Source organism: Dermacentor silvarum, chromosome 11 (genome assembly GCF_013339745.2).
Source record: "Dermacentor silvarum isolate Dsil-2018 chromosome 11, BIME_Dsil_1.4, whole genome shotgun sequence".
NCBI classification, from domain to species: domain Eukaryota; kingdom Metazoa; phylum Arthropoda; class Arachnida; order Ixodida; family Ixodidae; genus Dermacentor; species Dermacentor silvarum.
In genome coordinates, this window is record NC_051164.1 from 77,651,245 (window position 1) to 77,672,861 (window position 21,617).

A 21,617-nucleotide genomic window follows, 5' to 3' on the forward strand; every position below is an offset into this window, starting at 1 on the left:
CGCGAAGTGTGGACTCACACTTGATGACGACGTGGTGTGGGACCGCAGCAGCTTTGACGGCAGCAGTACCAGTGAGGTCGACTATAGTGACGATGAGTAGTCTTAGCAACCCCATCAATAAATTTCCCTTGGGTGAAATGCACTCTCGTGGTTTTTCTTACCCCCCCCCCCCCATTTTTTTTTTTGCGAGATGCAATTTTTTTTGGGGGGGGGGGTCGACCTACATTCAAGTCGACTTACAATCGTGTAAATACGCTACCTTGTGCACAGCATTTACAGTGGAATCTCGTTGATACAATCTTAATGGGAACCACAGAATAAGGCGTATCATCTAAAAATCGTATTATCCAACATATTATCTAACTAAATCGTGTTATCGGGCAAAGAAAAAAAAAATTATCAACCCAAAAAACGTATTACGCAGACGCTTATCAACAAGGTTCCACTGTATTCAGGTGCTTCGTGAGATGCTGCATCCAGTGGGAAAACTGCCAAGAGTAACACGTTAGAACCACAGCCATTTACAGCTTGTCACACAACAGGAAGGCTCCATACTAAGTAAAACCCCGGTGATACGAACCCGGCTGGTACGAATTTCGGTGTGATACGAATTCGTAACATTCCCCGGCCGAAATACATTGCTCACAATACGAAAAAAATCGGCTCTTCCGAACGTGTTGCCGCACCGCTACGGATCATACGAACGCGTGAGCAACAGCAGCGGCGGCCGAGCCAGCGGGGCCACCGGCACAGACAAGCCGGCACAGCGGGATCTGGGCGGGATCCATAGTCGCCAATCAACCGACTACGTCACGCGGCTGCACAATCTCTCATTGGTCCCCACGTCGAGCGGACCGAACCACATCACAGCCTAGCCGATGCATAGCGAGAAATTAGACGAGGACCAATGCTGCAACGACGACCGCGGCGCAGCCCAGACGGCCAAAACGCTCCCTGCACTCGACTTGCTCAGGCATTCAGTGGCGTGCGAAAACATTCCCAAGAACACGTGCGCACACTAATACGCCTTTCAGAAGGCGATCGTTGATGATTTGGACAAGAAGAAAACGTCCCGTTGATACGTTTTTCAAGGGACCGCTAAAAAAAAGAGAGAGAAAAAAAAAAAGCCGCAGTTTCGCCCGAAAGGTGAAGTAATGGAAACGCAGCAGCAGCAGCAAGCGAATTGACCTTTGCGCTGTCTCTCGCTTCAACGCGAACTAAACGTCGAAGGCACAGCGCATACGAAGCTACTGGCACTAGGCGCACTTTGTCAACATCGCAAATCATTTTGACGATAAGGTCCGCGCGGGCGCCAAATCACGTGGCGGCTCCTCCGAATGGCATTGCTCCGACACCGCCAGAGAGCAAAAGCTTATGCGAGACCCTTCAACGCCGCGCGAAGAAAAAAAAAGAAAGAAAGAAAGAACCGCGGCGTCACGCCAAGGTCGCAGTTTCTGCGTGGCGCTGGAACACGCGTGTATGTGCTGACGTCTCAGCCAACGCTGCGGCTGCAGCGCGGAGGGAAGCAACGGCGGAAGCCCAGTTCGGCCAACGCTCGCTTCAACAGCAGAAACCGAAACTTCAGGGAGCGGGCTAAGCGGCGGACGCGCACGGAGACAGTCGAAGGTGAGGGGGCTACGAGGGTGTTGAGAGGAAGGGCGAGGGGAGGCCAAACCGCTTCCCTGTCGCCCTCCTCCCTCACCTGCGACGGTCCCCGCACGCGCCCTGTCGCCGTGTCGCCTCTTCCTCTTCACAACCACAATCTCTCTCTCTCGCCGTGCCGGCGCCGCCCGCTCCGTGAAGTTTCCTTTTCTGCCGTTATCGCGAAGCGGGCGCGGGCAGTTTCGTGGCCCTCGCACGATATGTGCTTGCGCGCCGCGATATTTCACGAACTGCACCGTTCGTACGTCGTGCTATGGTGCACGAATATTTCAAAAATAAGTCCTTTTAATTTGCACAAATTTTTGGGCCCCTTCGAGTTCTAATTATCGAGATTCGACTATACATGGAAGTCAATGGGATTTAGGTCGGGACCGCGAAAACGCGACGTAGCAGTCGGGAAAACGCAGCAGCGAGGAAGGTATCAATGGGATTCCACTATTAGAAATCTTTTCTGGTAAAAATAAATTCATTTTTCTTGATAGTGTGTTTGTTTTGATGATACGAATTTCGGGTGATACGAATATTTCACGCGACCCCGCGAGATTCGTATCACCGAGGCTTTACTGTATATCACTGACCAAGATAAGCAAGTGAGCAAGAGATTACCCCACATCCTATTTTGCCTATCAAATTTTTGTGTCTTCAAACTAAGCTTGAAACAATCACAGAAAGTCAAACACAGAGGAGCACAGTCTCTATAATGTTGCTTACGTTCGCGTTCATATTCGACCATGTCCAGGGCAACTTCAGCGCCTTCAGTGTAGTTGTTGGACGTGACATCTTGCAGGACGTGGCAAAATGCCCCCACAGACTGGGACATGAGCACACGGTTTAGGTCCGCTCGTTGGTACACCTGCAAAGCGGACAAAGTTCCAAGATTACCATTTCAGGCCAAACCAGTCCTTCAACTAAAATACAAAACACATTCTAGTATTAAGCTGCATGTATGAGTGAAGCACTCTCACGAGTTTAGCAAGAAGTAGAATAAAGTGTTGCTAGCATCTCACTGAAATGAAGTGACGGAGTACGCATCCTTGCAACCATCCCTCAGAGAGAAAAGAATGAACAGCAGGGATGCTTTTTGCTTATCCATTACAGTCACCGACCGTTTATTCGGACGCTGAAAATTCGGACAGGCTCGTTTATTCGGACACCTTCGCGGCACCGCCACTCGTCCCATTGAAGTAATGTATAACCACGACCGATAGTTCGGACGCTCTACAGCGCGCCGTTCGATTTTTCGGACTCCGGCGGCCGGTCAGATGCGACGTCGAACGCCACGATACGGTCACGACAAGCTGGCCGCGATGTTTAAATTTTGCTAGGTTGCGAGCACTGAAAGGGCGCGCTTGCTATGGTTGGATTGCTGGTGTCTAAATCCACGCAGCACCTACAAGTGTCAATTGCCGATCTCGAAGGCTATACTTTTGTTGGCTGCACCTATTGGTTGTCGTGTTTCGGATGTAGCCAGTCCAGTATCCATTGACTGTATACTGCGGCCAAACAGCAGGCCAGGCCAAGCCAAGCCAGTGTGCTTGGAAGTCGGTGCTCGGCCTTTGCGTTGTCAGTTGTTACGTGACCTAGGCCTTGTCAACAGCTACCTTTCAAGTCTCGCTCTTTTGCTCAGTGCAGGGGTTTTCAAGTACGTTCATCCCAGGGAACCCTGCTAAGCTCCATAAAGTGCCAAGGAACCCCCCCCCCCCGAATTAACCGAATGTCGAATTATCGAGGGTATCAAGAAAACAAACAAATGCTTCACTACGTCAACACGATTTTATTTACTCAATGAATCGTCAAATCTTGTCTCTATTTAGCACAAGACCAGTGCGGAAGCTGAAATTTTCTTTATCTCATGACTGATTAGCGTTAGCAGCGGCGAAGGCCTCGCGACATCCTTCGCGGCGCGCGTTATCATCTGAGACGCGCTTCGCACCAACGGGCGCACATCCCGATTATTTTTTCACCACTCAGCTGCTCGCCAACAAATTGTCCGTCCATCACGATGTAGCCGGTGCTTTTTATCTTCGAGAGCTTTGCACTGAGTCAAAGCGAAACTACTGCTTGCAGCAACCGCTGCGGACGAAACCGCGGCCGCTTTCGACGCGATCATGGACGGCGACCTTGCGGTTCAGAAGGCAGGCGGCTGACGCACGCACCAAGTCAAAACGAAACTACTTTTCACTGCAAGAAGTGGGGACGAAACTGCGGTCGCTGTCGACGCTGCCATGGGAGGCGACTACGCAGTTGTGAAGGCGCGCAGCCGATGCGCCCATCGAGTGAAAACGAAACTACTATTTGCCGCAACCGCTGCGGACGAAACTGTGGTGGTTATCGACGCGATCAGAGATAGCGACTACGCACTTACGGAGGCACGCGGCTAGCCGCCAACGCGGTGTTACTCGCGGCAATAAACGCAAGAAAGCTTTAAAGGCACAATTAAGCACGAAGCGCTTCGGCGTTGCTGTCAGTCACGTGCCGCGTACGATTGCCGCTGAGGACCACGGCGATGCGGACTGTGCCGCTTCGTTTCGGCTGGACGCTACGCCGTTCTTCCTCTTCTGCGGCGCGCATTTGCGGTGCTTCGCGTTTTTTTTTTTTTTAATTTTTCCTCCAACGTATAATTCAGTGCGCACGCTATCGGCATCTATCCGATCTACAAATAGGAGAAAGGCGCATGGTGGTAAGCTACGGCCTCCGAGATTCAAGTGCGAAAGCTTAGGCGCGCTGCCCGTTCTGAGAGGTTGGGTGGCTACAAGCTGCTTGCGTATTAATTGCGCGGTTTGCGCGTTGCTGTTACGCACTGAGATGTGCTTTTTGACACTCGGGCATGGGTAATGGAGGTTCTTTGGATCAAGCGCACCTCGTGTTCGCCGTTTTAGACACTTGTCGAGAGCGGGACCAGGGAAAATTTATCAGTGGCTCGCGAAACCCCGAGCAGGGGCCTGCGGAACCCACTTTGAGAACCCATGGAAGCCTTAGTGTGTTAGGCCTGATTTGCTTGTTCAATCTCGTCCAGTCGTCGCGTAGTGCGAAATGGCTCCGACGCCTCCCGTGCCATCTGCGCCGACGAGACGCGGCAATTACAAGACTCTGTCTATAGCGATAGCCAGACACTGTCGGAAATAAGGCTGACCTGATCGCGCGTAAGCGTGCATCTGTACAGTCGCGCATTGACAATTTTTTCCGTCCACTGGGACCATAAAGGTACTTTTTTCTGGAGAATCCTTTTTTTCGGACTCTCGATTATTCGGATTTTTTCGCGGTTCCCGTCGAGTCCGAATAAACGGTCGGCGACTGTATTGCATTTTGTGCCCCGCATGGCACTGCACCACCCACAAGCCTAGGGAGCTCCGTGATCACTATTGCTGCAAGAACGGAATTTTCTGTAATAGTTGCAACAGCAGTTGGCTGCTGCAAGCAATTGTTTTATTTTCATTTAGTGTGAGACATGCAAAGTGACAAGCTGCAGAACCTTTTGGGGATGAAAGACAATTCTACTGAGGCCCATGTGCTGGCATCAAGCTCGCCGGATACATCAAAATGGATAATCAGCTGCTGGCTAGCTCACTAGTAACAAAATAATTGTGATCTGCACATGGTAGTGAAAAACACAGCTGTTTGTACAAGGACTACTGTGCTGTGCTGCTGCCACTTTACAAAGGAAGCCACCAAGCCATCAGCCCGGCAAGCACTTATTATTGTCATGAGATGACGAAAAGCGCAGTTTCTGCACGGCTCTTGCACAAAATTGACGCATTTCTTCAGTAAATAAAGGCGTGCCAATACAGTGAAGATTTAAAGTTTTCTTGGTCCATCCAATAAGCTCAGACAAGTATAATTTTTTACATTTGTCAGCAGGTACGCGGACTTGTTCGAGCCTGATTGTGCAGATTGCGGCGATCCCTTCAGCACTTTGGAACACATGCTCTGGCGGTGTCCCTCGTTAAGGGACTACGATAATCTCACAAGGGAAGAAGAGTTGGAGGAGGCTCTCAAGAGCTCCCACCTCGCCGCTCAGCTACGGGCTGTCCAGAGGGCCTGCAACGCGACAGTAAGGCACGGCCTGCCCGTTCCGACGTGGGAGCGGCCCACAGTGGCTCCTACCCCGTGAGGGGGTCTCGGTGTCGCACCTCAGGGCCTGAATAAAGTTCATTGTCTGTCTGTCTGTGTCTTCCAATCTCATGGAATCTGAATCAACAAGATTTGAACATACACATGTGCATTTATTGTGATTTTGGTGCAAATGAAATTTTAGGAACCCTGCGCATTCAAAATAACTCCACGACTCATTACTACCTCCTTTCTCGCTGCCCAGCTGTGACCACTTTGGAACATCAAACTACACCAACTTCAGGGCTCAAACCTGTGCTCAGACACAGGACAGCATTGCCTCTAGCCATTGTGGCTTCGACAGTGTACAGAGGAAAGGCCACAATAACGTAAGCATGGAATTTCAAAGCAACCTTACCCAGCACCGATATTTGCTGTAAGCATCTTCCTCATTGTAGGTGATGAGATATGATCGTAAGTTTTCTTTCCAGAAGGCAATGCACTTGAGCTCGTAGTCAGGTTCACCTGGGTGGAAGAAATATAGTGCCCACACATGACCTTTACAGAACTTTCACGCCTTAAGAAAAGACACACAGGTTAGACAGCTCTCAAGCCTCTTCCCAAAGCATTCGTGACACCCCTTCATGCGCAACTATAATTACAATGACGTTTTACAGCCAACTTTGACCCTGGTGAGACCGACGAAATTGATTGAATTAAACAAGATGCACGAAAAATGTCAAAACACAATGCTGACTCGTTTGACAGCATTTGCTTGATACTGAAAGCCTCCAAATCACATGCCGTGTGCACGCACTTCCCAAGTGGCCAAAGTAGAAATGTAAAAATTACATTAAAGCTCCTAAACAATGTACCGTGCTCACAGAATGAAACGCGACACAGAGCATTTAGCAGAACCTTGCATATGTGCAAGTACTCGACTGTACCATGTCATGTCACCAGGCATCTGGTCAGCCAAGGTGATGCGGACGTAAGTGTATGCGTCAAAATTATGCTGATGTTACACGAACTGCAGATGGTGGAAACAAAAGCATGCACATTAGTTAGCCCTGAATTGACGCGTTTCATTCCGTGAGCGCATCCATTTTATTAGCAAGAAAAATAGACAAGGGTCTAATATGTGTTGCACTATGCCGGCCGGTTTCCTCAATACATCCATGTTAGGCAGTAGGACACGAACGTCACGAAGGCAGTTTTGGTTTCGATTCCGATTGCACTGCACAGGCAATTTTCGGCCATATTCTAAAAAAAAAAAAAAGCGCACATTAGAATTGCGCAAATACCGTAATCAAACATTCTGAGCTATGGTTATTGCTTGAAAATCTTTCCAGGGCAGGCCGAAAATAGGTGTCTTCATAGGGAGATGATGTGCGTTAAATGCATTCGCTGTCCCCCGAGTTCCGCCAAGACAGATGCTACCACTAAAGGGGTCGCTATTGGGTCACCATAGGGGTCAGGTGCGTGCATGCTGACTGGTCAAGTTCGAATTATCTGGCAAAGGTCAACTTTAGGATCGAAATAACGAAAGTGTGGGCTCACAGAAATGCATGGGTGCTGGCCGGGACTTCTGTTCAGGATCGAATTAACGGTCTAATGTATTACCAGACATGAAGTCATGAAAGGACACTTCTGAACGTCACTTACATTACTGTTAATTGAGAGCCACATATCGTGGCATCAGAATGACACGCTGGATTGTAACTCTGAAAGGATTCCTAGCTCATACATTCATATGTATAGCTAGTGGATTCACAGCTGTTAAATAAGGTATGAATCCACTCCAACTCGCCTTCCTTTTGCAGGATGACAGTGTTGAAATCCCAGAATCAAAATTCATAAATCCCCAGACATTTTTGCAATAACAGCACCAAATGAACAAAAAGCAGTATTTCAGGTAATTACATTTCACGCAGACCCAACAAAGTTGTCAAATAGTGTGCCAACCCTAAGCCAACAGTAGCCAAGAAATTTCGAAGCCTTCAGCAAAGTTGCAGCCACTTTCTTCACTTCAAGCTCGTTACCGTTTCTCCACACTGCTGAACAAGCGAATGGTGCACATCATCTTATATCACCTCAATGACAAAGTCTGAGCAATAAAGGGGTGCACTGTTATTTTAAGTAACCTCACTTCTAGCATTCAGCAAACTGAAGCCTAAATAGTCGATGGTGAAATGAGACCTGCGCAGTTACTCACTGTAGATGTCCACAGGCCGGCCATAGTAGTCAACAGAAATGCAGTAGTTGGCATCGATGAGTATGATCTTCTGATCCTTGTCGCACACGGAGAAGTCAGAGATGTTCTCCTTGCAGTATACGTTGGGTCGCGGAATCTGGGTGACACCTCCACGGATTCGTGTCTCGAAAGGTATGTCGCCTGTCTGGTCGAACCGGAACTTTCCTGCCACCGGGCACTTGATAGAGACGGGCTCTCTCGCTGCGAATAGAAGCATCTCAAACATTCAAAAGATTGTATGGACTGAATGATTCACTAATTAATTCATGAGGTTTAACTCCAAAAGAAACACTGGAGGGCTGTGGAAGACACCGAAATAAAGACTTCCAGACTAATTTTTGTCACCTGGGGGTTCTGTAACGTGCACTTAAATCTACATACATGAGCTTTTTTGCATTTTGCCCCCCACCGAAATGTGGCTGCTGCGGCTGGAAATCAAATGCGTGATTTGCAGCACAGTGCCATAGCCACTAAGCCACTATGGCGGGTTGTAATGACTGATGCAGAACATAAGATCATGCTATGGTGGTCCTAAAGGCTGCTGGAATTTATGCAATTTACATAAAGAAATTGGGCAAGCCAAGGGAACAAGTTGAATGACAAGAATGTCACACTATTCCTCTGAAATGTAGCTTATGCTGATCTCATGAAAGCATCCAAATACAGTAACTTTCTTGCAATACCATTGTGTTAGCAAAGTCTACTACCACTCAGGTCATTGAATGCCAGATTGTTGCAAAACTCCACTTAGTACTAGAGCTGCTTAGTATTGCTGCTTGGTAATGAGTAAGAATTCGCTATTACAGTCAAATCTTGTTAATTCGAACACACTTAATTCGAACTTCCGGTTTATTCGAACTGACGCTGTGGTCCAGTCAAAGATATGTGTATTCCTATGGGCAAAAACGACCGGTAATTCGTACGCGAAAGCATTTGCGATGGGTAATTCGAACATACGGCGCACTGACAATGCCCTCAGCAGCGCGCCAAATCACACGGTGGCGCCTCCGACCGGCATTGCTCTGACACTGCCATAGAGCAAAAGCTTAAGAGAGACCCCTCAAAGCCACGCAGAGAAAAAGAAAACGCGCCGGAAACTTCACTCTCGACGGTGAAACGTCGCGCCGGAACACGCGTGTACGAGCCGAGGTCTCAGCCAACGCTGCGGCTGCGTTGCAGAGAGAAGCCACGGCGGCGGTTCAGTCCACCCAACTTGCCGATCAGGGCAGAAAACGATACTTCATGGAGCGAAGCTGGCGCTGGGCCGGCAGGAGCAGTGGCGTTGGCACGGCGGCGTGCGCTCTCGGAGACAGTCGAAGGTGGGGGAGCTACGAAGGAGTTAAGAGGGAGGCCGGGGGGTGCCACCAAAGCCCCTGCCACCGAAACGACGGCGTAGCCAAGGCCAAATGCGCTTCTCTGCTGCCCTCCTCCCTCACCTTCGACGGTCTTCGCGTGCGCCCGTTGTCGTGCCTGCGCTGCCCGCTCCCTGAAGTTTCGTTTTCTGCGGTTATCAGGAAGCGAGCGTTGGCACGCGTGGGCAGTTTCGTGGCCCTCGCTTGCTACGTGCTTGCATGCCGCATTTCACGACTCGCACCGTTCGTACATCGTGCACAAATACTTCAAAATGAGTCCTTCTTTTAATTCGAACTTCTTTTATACCAAACAAATTTTCGGGCCCCTTCGAGTTCGAATCGTCGAGATTAGACTGTATATACTGCAAAATTGAAACAGTTGTTCTTCTTGAAGCCACACTAAATGTGGCAAAAAATTTGCATTTTTTGCCTTCTACTTTACAACGCCGGGAACTTGCATCTCTCGAAATGATTATTTCCGACCCCACCTATTACCAAATTCTCTACAATTGCTTCATATGATTGCCTTTATGATACCTTACAGTCGTATAGGTTCTCTAAAGCATTTTTTCCCTCCATGACTCATACATATTTATTATCTCTGTTTGTTCTCTTATGCTGCATGAACTTCACCTATTCACTCAATGTTAGATTGCCGCGCTACATACAGAACTGAGAGCGTTAATGCACCCCAGATAATGGCACTGTGGTGTAAAAACTAGGGGCGTGCGAATGTTTGGAACTTTCGAATAACCAATCGAATAATGCCATATTTGACTTGGTCATCGAATCGAATAATCCCCATATATAAATACAAACAACTTTCGAATAGTTTTCGAATATTTCAAATCATCAAATGTGCGCGATAGAGCATAATGTTGCAGCGAAAATGCGCAATTTATCCCTGCAGCCATTGTAGATGTAAAACACCAGAAGTTTTGTAGTAGAGCATGCAAGGTCACTCAGGAGGCCAGAGTTTTCCAGATAAACCGCTACCATTCGCATTCATCAATGAGTCCAGACTACGCAGCAAATAAACTCCTCAGTCAATCATAATGCTCCATTTATGCTTTTAATAAACAACACTCCATAATGTGCAATGTGATGAACGAAACTTCAATGTGATGACCCTCACATATCTTTGCATCTGCTCCGGCCCGAGAACTTTCGGCACATACCGCATGTATCACAAAGAATAAACAATAAAAAAAATGTTTGGCATCCAGCTGATTAAAGCCTGGAGCTACATGAGCAATCCTCGTTGGTCCCTAATAACTAAAGATTTGAGGTTGCAAAAATATTCGTCCTGGTCTGAACATCAAACCTAGTCTCGCCGCATTCCTAGGGAAGGTTACTCTTAATTGAGCCATTCGTAATGTGAGGGCACATTAATAAACAACTCAAAGCACATGAACATTAGTTAATGAAATTAATACTGCAGAAACCTCCAATGAGAAGCAAGGTTCATAGAAAGGAAAGGTTTACATCCACCTGAAAGTAGCCCGAATCTACAATCCACCATGAGAATTTCTGCGTGACTCAATCTAGAGTTGCTGTTCTAGAATCTAGAATTACTGTTCATACTACAATTACTTCGTAGCTTTCCGATTAGAATCTCACTATGTTACTTAATCAATCGCAAAGAAAGAGTTCACCAGTTGTATTTATTGTTTTCAGTGAAACTTTTGCATGCCAATGCATACACGAAGTGGAATTAGGATACATAGTACCTACTTGTGAGCTACAAAGGCAACTTAGATTGTATGTACACTTTTTGTCCCATCGGCCCAGCATAAAACCTGGGAATGCACGAAGAGAATGCGTGATTGCGATTTCATAGTCAAAAGGAAAAATGAAAATGATGGCTCACAGATAAGGATGTCATAGCGCCACTGCTGTTTGTCAGGGAACATGGTCCATGAGCAGACAGTTGAGAACTCATCTGTGATCATCTCCTTGCCTGTTGTAATAAACAATGAAGCAAAGTGTTAGGCGCTTTGTAAAGTAAAGGACAAATGCAAAGAGTATGAGGCACAGTAACAAATAAGAAAAAACTAACTGCAATATACAATTTGTTGCAACCAATAAACAACAGAGACAGGAATAAAGGTATTGTGTCATCTTTAAATGCATTACCCCTTGTATTAATGACACGCATCAACACTTCTATGTGTGAATGCTACACGAGAAAAAGTCCCATGGCTGATTCTGAAGTTAAGAATGCATTGCTGAGTTCATCATCTGTACAAAACATGACCCTTTCAAGAGCTGCTTTATGGAACCCAAATAAATGAACCTCACTTTGTGCCAGGTACAGTGAAGAAGGCTGATGTAAAGTGCACTCAAGATACCGGCCCCTAACTTTCTTTAGTTGTCATATGTACGGGAGCTTTCATGCAGTTCAAACATCCTCCCATGTTATATATTGTGTAATCAAACAACAGCCCACCTTTATTCCTACTAGGTTAGGTTCCACATCGTGTGATCAAGTGACAATACGCTGCCTCTTCAAGCCCAACATCAGATTCCCGAACAGTGCTCCTGCTGAGTGTACACTTTAGAAACAGGCAGCCACTTTGATAACAGTATTACACATTTCTTATCAGGCAGCAGATGATGACGCTTGATGATGATGATCATTAAAGGCATCCTCTTTGAATCATGGTGGCAACAAATAGTCTCATAGCCTCTCTTCAAGTCTCTAATCTGTCTGTTCAAGCAATATCAAAGCTAGCCTAGCATGTGCAGCTCCTTCTATTGGAAAGCTGAGCAATACTTGAAGCATGTTAGCCTATGTTAGGATTTCAATTTTATGTAGGAAAATTATGGTCACTTTATTATGTTGCCTCGTAACCTGAAAAATCACTTAATATAGTAACTCAAGTGCAGTTTAAATAGCAATAATATTATTACAGAACCGGCCCGCAAGGCATGGTCTTGTTTCAATTACTAAGCTATCACCTGCGCAGCAGTAATGCGGCTCCTACCACTTGAAGTATTAGGCCCGTACACGAGACAAGTAAAGGAGGACAGATTTCTAAATATTTCCAGTCTAGGTCCGAACAAAACAAAGCCTTTGTAGCAGAGTGTCACGACAGAGTAGGAATCCCTGACCTATAAACCTCCATCTGCATATTAATTAGTACAATGTACAACGTACAGAATACTAAAACCTAGAGTACGCTACCTTTTCTGTAACGGATGACACTGTGATGCCGCGGCACAAAGTTGAAGCAAACAAAGTCTCTTTGGCTGAAAAACAATCAAAAAGATCACTGCATCAACATATGTTCAACACAAACAAAGCAAGCTCAAATCAACCTTGGCCTCCAATCCGGCCATGTAGTCACGCAGACTCCAGGCAGAGGAGCATCAAGGCACTCATGCATAGTATAAACAAGTTACCATAATCATAATTGCAAGACGGAAGGTCCCAAGTAATCACTATACAGTAGAACCCCGCTGATACGTTTTTCACGGGACCGTAAAAAAAAAAGCCGTAAGAGCCGGGAAACGCAAGAGCCGGGAAACAGGAAAAATTGAGAAATCGGAGTAGTGTAGGGGATTTGTGGCCACTTGGGCAGATGCTGAACCTCTGCTCTTGGCTTTTCTTGAACGCCCGTGCCGTTCAAGTCACTGGCTACTGTACGCTGCCGGAATTTCTGCGCAGTCGTCATCCTATCCGCTATCACCAGCGCGATTGCCTGGGCGGGTGATTCAACGACCTGCGTTGCCGGTAGTGACAGCGCCACCAACCGCGCAAGATACTGCGCGGTTGGTGACGCTGTCGGCGGATAAGAGTGGCGTAGAATCAAACGAAATTTGCTACAAACTAGTGGTTCTGACACTTTTTGGCGATATCGCGGTGGTAAACAAAGTGTGGAAACCTTTGGGTACCAACTATTCCCCAGCATTTATGCGGACGAGATTTTGAGATATCTGGAGTGTGGCGCAAAAGCATTTAAAGAGGTGAAAAATACATGAAGTTGACACCGAGCCCGGAAAAATCTTTCTATTTAACCGATATTTCGAGATACCAGAGTTCGAGTTAACAAGTTTCACTGTATAAAGCTTTTCATGGAGTCTATTTTGCAAAAAAAAAGAAAAAAAAAGAGAAATAATGATAAAGAGACTCATTTACACCATTTTATACATGCATGTAATGTCATTACCAACAGCCAAATTTGGAGCTTGTAAATAACAAATAACCACTTTCAGTTATGAAAAGAAGGAAACAGTGCTTCACCAGATGTACTTGAGGATTGTGCTCGTTAAAGGAGATTACGGTAATAGTACTACAGCACCACACACTGTTTCCATGAGATGCTAACATGGTCGAACCAATAAACTGATTTGCCCAAATCGAAACAACAGACTCGTAAACTGCCTAAAGCGAGGCATTCTTATTGAACAACTGGAAATTATGGCGCAGTAGTTATCTGCCCGGTGTTTTCACTCAGGAAGTATCTCTGCAAAGCAACCGCGACTGTTCTGTGGCAGAATCCTTCCGCACAGGCCCCACTTGCATTGGCCTTTTTTCCCTAGACTAGTATGCGTTGTTGTCTCCTATATTCTGACAGAAAAGAGTATTTGACAAATTCAAATATTGAACTTTCGAATAGAATATGAATCGGACAGCGAAGTGCAGTTGATTCGCATTAGAAATTTTGATTATTCATACAACCCAAACAAAGCGACTCACTTTGCAATCAACGCACTTCAGTCAATTCACGAGCTTCCATGGCTAGTGGCCTTTGTCATATCCGAATTCATCATACAAGTCCCTTCTCACCATCTTTAGACTCACCATCTTTAGGCACTATAGACAGCAACGCATGCATTATTAAACGAGAACAAACGCTGTGACTGTGTTAGCGCACACTCACCAGCCATGAATGCCATGACGAGCCATGAGGTATCTGTTCTCACGTGCTTCAACACACACATAGATCTGCTCCCTGAGTCGGGTATCTGGCATCCAGGTTTCGACTATGTGCGTTTTGTTAATGACGACCTGTGCATCAAAGTTGGCCGTGTTGAGCCACACCCCGGTGAAGTTGTCGGGCAGCGTGCAGCTGGGCTGCACAATCTCGGTTTTCACTGCGGAAAGTGGGACAAGTCACATCACAATGCAAACAACTGCCACAGCTTCGCGTGCAGGTTTACCAGCTTTTGCACTCTGGTTCATTTACATAGAGTTACCATGCCTACTCCAGCCAAAGTAAACAAGTATGTACATTAAGAGAATGTTGTGAGACGAAGATGGTGTATTTTCAGGCATAACACGAGGTTAATTGTGCAGTATGTTTTTCTGCAACAGTGGACTTTTTTGCAGTTTTTGATATTTCACGTGTGACATAGGGTACGAACATTCACAATTTTTAATACTTTCTGTCCCATGTGTTTACATTTACCAATGTGCTTTTTTGATTGAACTCAGATTGGAGAGAGAGCAATTATCTCCCTTCTGACAGTGCTTTGCTAGGGAAGCGGAAGTAGCTTCAAGTCGTCAATCACATATGAGTTACAGGAATCTCCTCAGCAGTAAACTATACTATTATATGGTGAAGCATTGCGCAAGGCAGTGGATAATGATTTTAGAGCTATCACCCCTCAAAGTTGCACCCAGCCATATATATACTTACAATTTGTATGCTTATGTTCACGTGCTGTATTTGCCAGAAGCGGTATTCTCAGTCGATCACTTTTAGGGATACAATCACTTTTGCGAGATTTCACACGACTGTGCACCAGATGCGTCGGCGTCCACCGGCAATTGCGCTCCTTGGACAGTGCTGAGCACGCCATCTTGGCACTGTGCCAGGAGTGCTATCACCCGTAGCTGGAGATGCATCCAGTGCCAAGTCAGGTGAAGTCTCAGGAGAGTGACTGTATCCCTGAAAATGATCGCTCAAGAATAGCGGCTCAGCATTTGTTCAAGGGTTTAGGAAAGTTGAACCTTCAATTAAAAAATAAAATAGTTAAGTTGCAAAGATGTTCCTTCAAGCACCACTTAGGAATAGCCATTGGCCTTACCTTGTTCCATGCGGTAGCGCTCAGGTGACTCCTGAGGTGTTTTGAGGGACGAACACTCAGGTTCGATAGAGACACCCAGGAAGATGTCATCATCTCTGTTTGCCAACTGCAAGAGATCCGAGGCGACACGGTGAAGTCAAACAAGCTTCAGCTGAGAAGCATGCAGCACACACTCTATGCAACCATTGCCTGTAACTGTTGATTTTGGGAAGACTTTAGTAAGGCATCATTTGTAGCATTATTATTATTATCATTATTATTAGATTTGAAAACATAAATACACTTGACAGGAAAGGGAAAGGGAGGGCACGCTACCAACTGCCGACGGAAGGGGCACAATGGCAGCCTGCCTACTCTTCAGAAAGGAGGAGACAGAGACATAGAAATGGAAGGCAGGAAGAAAGCGAGGAAAGAGGGAAAAAAGAGCAAGATGACAAATCTCAAAGACTAAAGCAGAACACGCACAGTACAGGTTACGCTACTAAAGAATGCTAAAATACAAGATTGTTTAGTGACCATACATAGCAGAAATTCGCTAACATCCACTGACTGATAGATGGTGTTTTTTGCCCCAAAGCTACACCTTAGCTTTAACAGAGTCTACAGCAAAATAAACCCTATTTAATTTTTTTACCACTTTGGGATCTTAAATATGCCCATTTGTATTTCACACTAATGCATACTTTGCATTCTACTCTGTGACTTCCTGCCTAGCAGCAGAGAACTGCAGCTCAAAAAAACACTTCTCTGTATATAGTTTCTCTGAACACTTTTCTGACCGGTTGCGCAGTTTTACAAGCATCGAGTCAATGCTTCCAGAGGATGTTATCTGGTGTCGTGGGACAAGGCATAGCGGATGAAGAAGTAGGGGACCCAAGCTCCATTTCCGAGATCATACGCACCATCACAAGATTTTAAAGCTTTTATAAAAACACATAATTTTGCCACTCAATTACGTGACAGTACACTGAATAGCTGTTCCAGTTAACACATTTCTGTACTGCATCTTTTCACTGTGCCAAAAAGTGTTCACTATAACACCAGTGTAGTTCACTGCACAATTTATGTACATATGTCTTGGAAATGATGCTAGGCATAGCCTTTCTAACAAATGGCAATGCTCATTGAAACATGTATGTGAATTAAAAATAACTGACCAATCCATTAGTGATTAACACCAAGATCTGACGTTCACAACCACTACTACTGAGTGATGCTCTGCTCAAAACATCATCTCTTAATCTTTGCCACACTGTGCTTATTAGTCATGAAACACGTGCAACATAATGGCATTATCTGACTTGCAAAGAGGTAACACTTCTGTACATTCACTTGCCTTTCATGGCTTGCATGACAGACACAAAATACAGAGGAGTAATAAAGTTGAGACAACTTACAAAGCAGCGATACTTTGCGTCGATACGACTCTCGCGAGTGTTCATGACAGCGAAGTAGTGGTTCTTGCCAATGTACCAGTCACCGAGGCACTTGTACTGAACCTCTGAAAAGTAGTTGCACACGCACAGTTACCTTGCAGCCATACTAAACAATGTTAACAAAGTGCAAGCTTAAGAACTTTTGGTAAAAAGTGACCCCAGTTCAACACTGACAAGCCAAATTCCACCTGCTTTCTTGAAGAACAGACACATTCTACTTTATACTGACAACTGATTGCATCATCAGAAGCAAAAGCAGAGTGACACAACCATGTAGCTGAGGTGTTTAGGTCATTCTGTCAAAACTATTGCTGTGGTTGGGCTGTAGAGGTAAGCTTCCCGCACAGAAATGCAAGGAAACAGGCCAACCATGCTGGAGTAACCGTATAACAGAAAAGAAAAAAGAGAAGAGCTCTACCTCCTTGTCCACATGTGAACGTATGCCGAAACTTTTGAGACCTTTCCAACAGTGGGCTGGCATGACATCTAAAATGTCCACCTATACCTGCCAACCTATGAAGTTTCAAATTTATAGCAATCCCACAGACACGACAACTAGTGAGGGGGGGGGCAAGGGTAGCAGATGAATAGCACTCGTTTTTCTTTGAGCTTGCCCTGAGTTCACAACTTCTGTGGGATACATAACACTTTATTAAGGCAAAAGCCTTATATGTTTCATCGTTCAGTCCACCTTCAACGTCCTGGAGCGAAAACCGTGTTGTCGACGCGAAATCGTACACGATGACTCGGTGTAGTAATTCACTTGCTACACCAACCCGGCATCGTGTTTTGCCTATATGCAAACGCTCACGAAAATTCCGCTGGTACGTGGGTCAAGCAAGCAACACTTACGCAAGAATTTTGATGGTGCACGGGTCACTGTAGTCATCGTGTTAATTAAGATAGAGTTAATTAAGGCACTCGAACCCACGACCTTTGGTGGGAGTCGCACCCTCGACCTTTGGTGGGAGTTGAACCCACATTTCGAGTTAATTAGGGTAGCATCAATTAAGGCACTCCAACCCGCGACCTTTGATGAGAAATAACAGGCAATAAGAAGCAAGAACGCATTCTTCTGAGAATGCCAAGTAATTTAATGAATGTCTCTTGAGTGCGCAGGCTCTCGCCTTCACCCTCTTTGGCGTATGCTAAAGTGACTGCCAATTTTTAACAATGATTTACCTTTACATGCAGCCCACAAGCAGCAGCGAACTTGGAACAGCAAAGACTGACGAGCAACATTGCTTTTATTTTCAAATTGTCAACTGTGCGTGATCAAATATCAAATTTGAGCAAAAGTGTGATAAATTTCCTCCCTGATGCCATAGTAGGCATAAGACGCTGTGAAGCTGGCTACGTCACTCAGGTAGCAAGACGTTACAGTTTAAACAGCAATCATTTGCGCTCTCCGAAGAGTCCCGTGTATGCGAACAAATTGCTTCATTGTTAAATCCAAGTATGTTATAAGCAGGTTCGAGTGTAATTCTTTGTCTAATTAAAATGTTTCAATGTTTGTCCCCTCTGTTTTTTTTTTTCATAACCCGGGTATAACAATGACATTTTTTGGGCACTTGAAAATTCTATGAGAGAGTATGACTGTATACGCGGGTGCAACATGTTGGCCCAATGCAGCACACAAGAAAACTGCTGTGGCGCAGCAGAGACAGCGCTTTGGCAGCTACCACAATGCTGGCTTGATGAGGACGCAAGCATAGTTGCAGCATCACGCTTCGATAGTGCACGAGATGAGGCCTGCAGGAAACTGCGACCACTGTGGGCACACAGCTGCTCAGCAAGATTGCTAGTGAGCATTCTCGCTAAACAGGCAAGGTGGGCAAGGTCATTCCGTTGAGTGGGCAAGGTCGTTCCGGTCTACAAGTCAGGTAACCAAGTTTCATGGTTAAACTACCGGCCTATTTCCATTACAAGTACAGTTAAACCTGCTTATAATGAACCTCTTTATAACAAATTCCTGGATATAACGAAGTTTTTCTATTCCCCGCCGTTACTCCATAGAAGTACATGTATTAAAGACATCTACGTAACGAAGTGGCAGCAGGAGACCCCCTCGAAATAACGAATTTTTCCCACTGACAACCTAGAGATTCCGCCCCAAATTTTGTCATTTTTGCGCGAGCAGCAACCGGAAGCACTTCTCCGCTGCGACGGAATGCGAAGCGGCGGCGGCGCGCTTGGCGCGCTCCAATTCACGGCGACCGCGAGGCAGGGCCTGCATCCCTTGAACCGGCGATCTTGCCGCCGCGGGCTTGACCTTTCCCCTTCCCTTCATTCAAACCTGATCCCGCCGCTTGCTGCAGCTGGCCTAGCCCACCAAGCCGGCACTCTCCTTTTCCAGTTGATGTTGCCGAAGGAAAAAAAAAAGTGTATTTTTTTTCAACACGCTGGCAGCGCCACTCTTTAGTTACTAGCTGCGCAAGTCTCTGCGCTTCACTTCACTAACGTGACACTAGGTGACACTATACGACGCTACGATGCCATCGTGTCACTCGCTCCTCGTTTCTGATGCCTCGTGCTTGTGCAAAACGACACGCGTCCACGCATCCAGTACCTGGTGTGACATTCCAAGGACGAGTGCTTCGACGAAACGCAAGGAAAACGGGTGCACGTTACAATCGAAGGTGCGTTAGAAACGAGTAAATACGGTAAGTGTTTCTTTTTCGAATTTTCTTGCCGAACCTGCATATAACTAAATCCTCTTTACAACAAAGTTTTTCGGGAATTTGGCAATTTTGTTATATGCAGGTTTAACTGTATACCTTGTAAAATCATGGAGCATATCATTTACACTCATATAATGAACTTCCTCAATTCCAATAGCTTTTTTCATCCATCACAGCATGGTTTTCGCAAGGGACTTTCTTGCGAAACCCAGTTAGCTCTTTTCCTTCATGATCTACACTTAAACTTAGATACTAATATACAGTCTGACGCAATTTTCCTTGACTTTGCTAAAGCATTCGATAAAGTACCTCATCAACGCTTACTATTAAAGCTTTATCATTTAGGCTTGCATCCAGCTGTCTTACAATGGATTAAAGAATTCCTTACTAACCGTTCACAGTATGTATGCATCAGTAACACTGCCTCTAACCCTGTTCCTGTATCATCTGGCGTCCCTCAGGGCTCCGTACTGGGCCCCCTGTTGTTTCTCATATACATTTATGATCTGCCATTGGAAGTTTCTTGCTCAATTCGCATGTTTGCAGACGATTGTGTTATTTACCAATCAATAACTAACACTAATGACCAGGTCGCACTCCCGAGCAGCGTAAATAATATTCTAAACTGGTGCGATCGTTGGCTAATGGTTCTAAATCCTACTAAATGTAAAGCAATGTCCTTTCACTCATTCTCGTAACCCTCTCCTCTTTCCGTAGATGATTGCTAACACTCGCATTGAGACAGTTAATTCCCTTAAATATCTAGGTGTCACTATCTCTCAAGATCTCAATTGGCTGCCACACGTGTCCAACATCATCTCATCTAGTAACAAAACCCTAAGTTATCTCGGACGTCATTTACGAAACTCCCCTCCTCATGTTAAACTCGCCGCATACAAGTCTAATACGCCCTAAACTCGAATACGCGTCAGCAATTTATCTTATAGATGCACTAGAGATGGTGCAGAATCTTGCTACTAGGTTCATCCGCTCATAATATTCATACAACATAAGCATGTCTTCATTAAAGGCAGAAACAGGTCTGCCCCCCCCCCCCCCTTTCCTGTCACTGTTGCATTGCTAGCCTATCCCTAATTCACAAAATAGATCATAGTTCTCTCAATCAGGCACCTTACATCCTACCACCAGCCCGTGTATCACTTCGTACAGGACATTCAGTAAGTATCGCTCACCCCCGAACCCGTACTATCACCTTTTCCTCTTCTTTTTTTTCCACGCACCATTGTAGACAGGAACGGCCTTCCCCACATCATCGTGGCCATCACCAGCCCACACGCCTTCATTGACGCTGTAAGAGCTGACTACCCATCTTGAATGGTCAACGTGTCATCCTTTTTGTACACCCACCCCTTATGTAATAGCCCTACAGTGGGGTCTTTAAGGTAATAAAGTGAAGTGAAGTGAAAGTGAAGTGAGCATGTGCAAACACTCATGGCAGCAGCAGAAGGCAGAACGCTACCCTGGCTCAGTTGCCAAGCCGATTGAGCTAAGGTTGAAAGCGCATCCACTTAGCTTGACCATTTTTGCAGCGAAACGCACTGTGCATCTGTCGCATCTCTGAAAGCCTTCAAACCCTCCGTGCGCAGACCGCGCATGCGCCGTCGACAGCATGACAGCATGGTGGCAGTGCGAACGCGCCATGCCTGTACAACTGCTATTGCAATAAAAGTCAAGTAAAGCATGGCCTACCTCCCTCCTCGGTCTCCTGCATGCCCTCGCACTGCTTGTAGTTGATGGTGAACTGCTGGTTGACGACATAGAACTGGGTTCCCGGCATCTGACAGGCTGTTATGTTGGCGTCTGGATGCTTACACTCGCCCGTGAATTTGTACGTGTTTTGGTATGCAAACTTCCACACGCCTTCCAGGCTTGAACGGCAGTTCTTTGCCGTTGGGTTGGTTGCTGGACATTCCAAGAGTGCAGGAGGGCAGTGGAATGAATGAGAGAATGAGCAGAAGATTATATTTGTGGCTGCAATCATGTGAAAGAAGTGGAGTTTGGCAACAGACATTACAGGCGGCTGGTAACTAAAACCCAAACCGTGAGCTGGTGAACAGAACAACATGAAAAGTCTTGGGACCCAAATATAACACATATGAGAAAGAAAATGTGCAGGTCAAAATTT

At 45.9% G+C, this 21,617-nt stretch overlaps 1 protein-coding gene across 1 annotated transcript in view; it reads right to left on the bottom strand.

The window, feature by feature from the left end:
- Positions 1–21,617, bottom strand: part of LOC119432691 (uncharacterized) — a 51,498-nt gene that overhangs the window by 23,159 nt on the left and 6,722 nt on the right. The window contains 5 exon segments of the mRNA XM_049659107.1: positions 12,506–12,570; positions 14,205–14,418; positions 15,355–15,460; positions 16,752–16,855; positions 21,182–21,394. Of these exon segments, the coding sequence (XP_049515064.1) occupies positions 12,506–12,570; positions 14,205–14,418; positions 15,355–15,460; positions 16,752–16,855; positions 21,182–21,394 (702 nt within the window).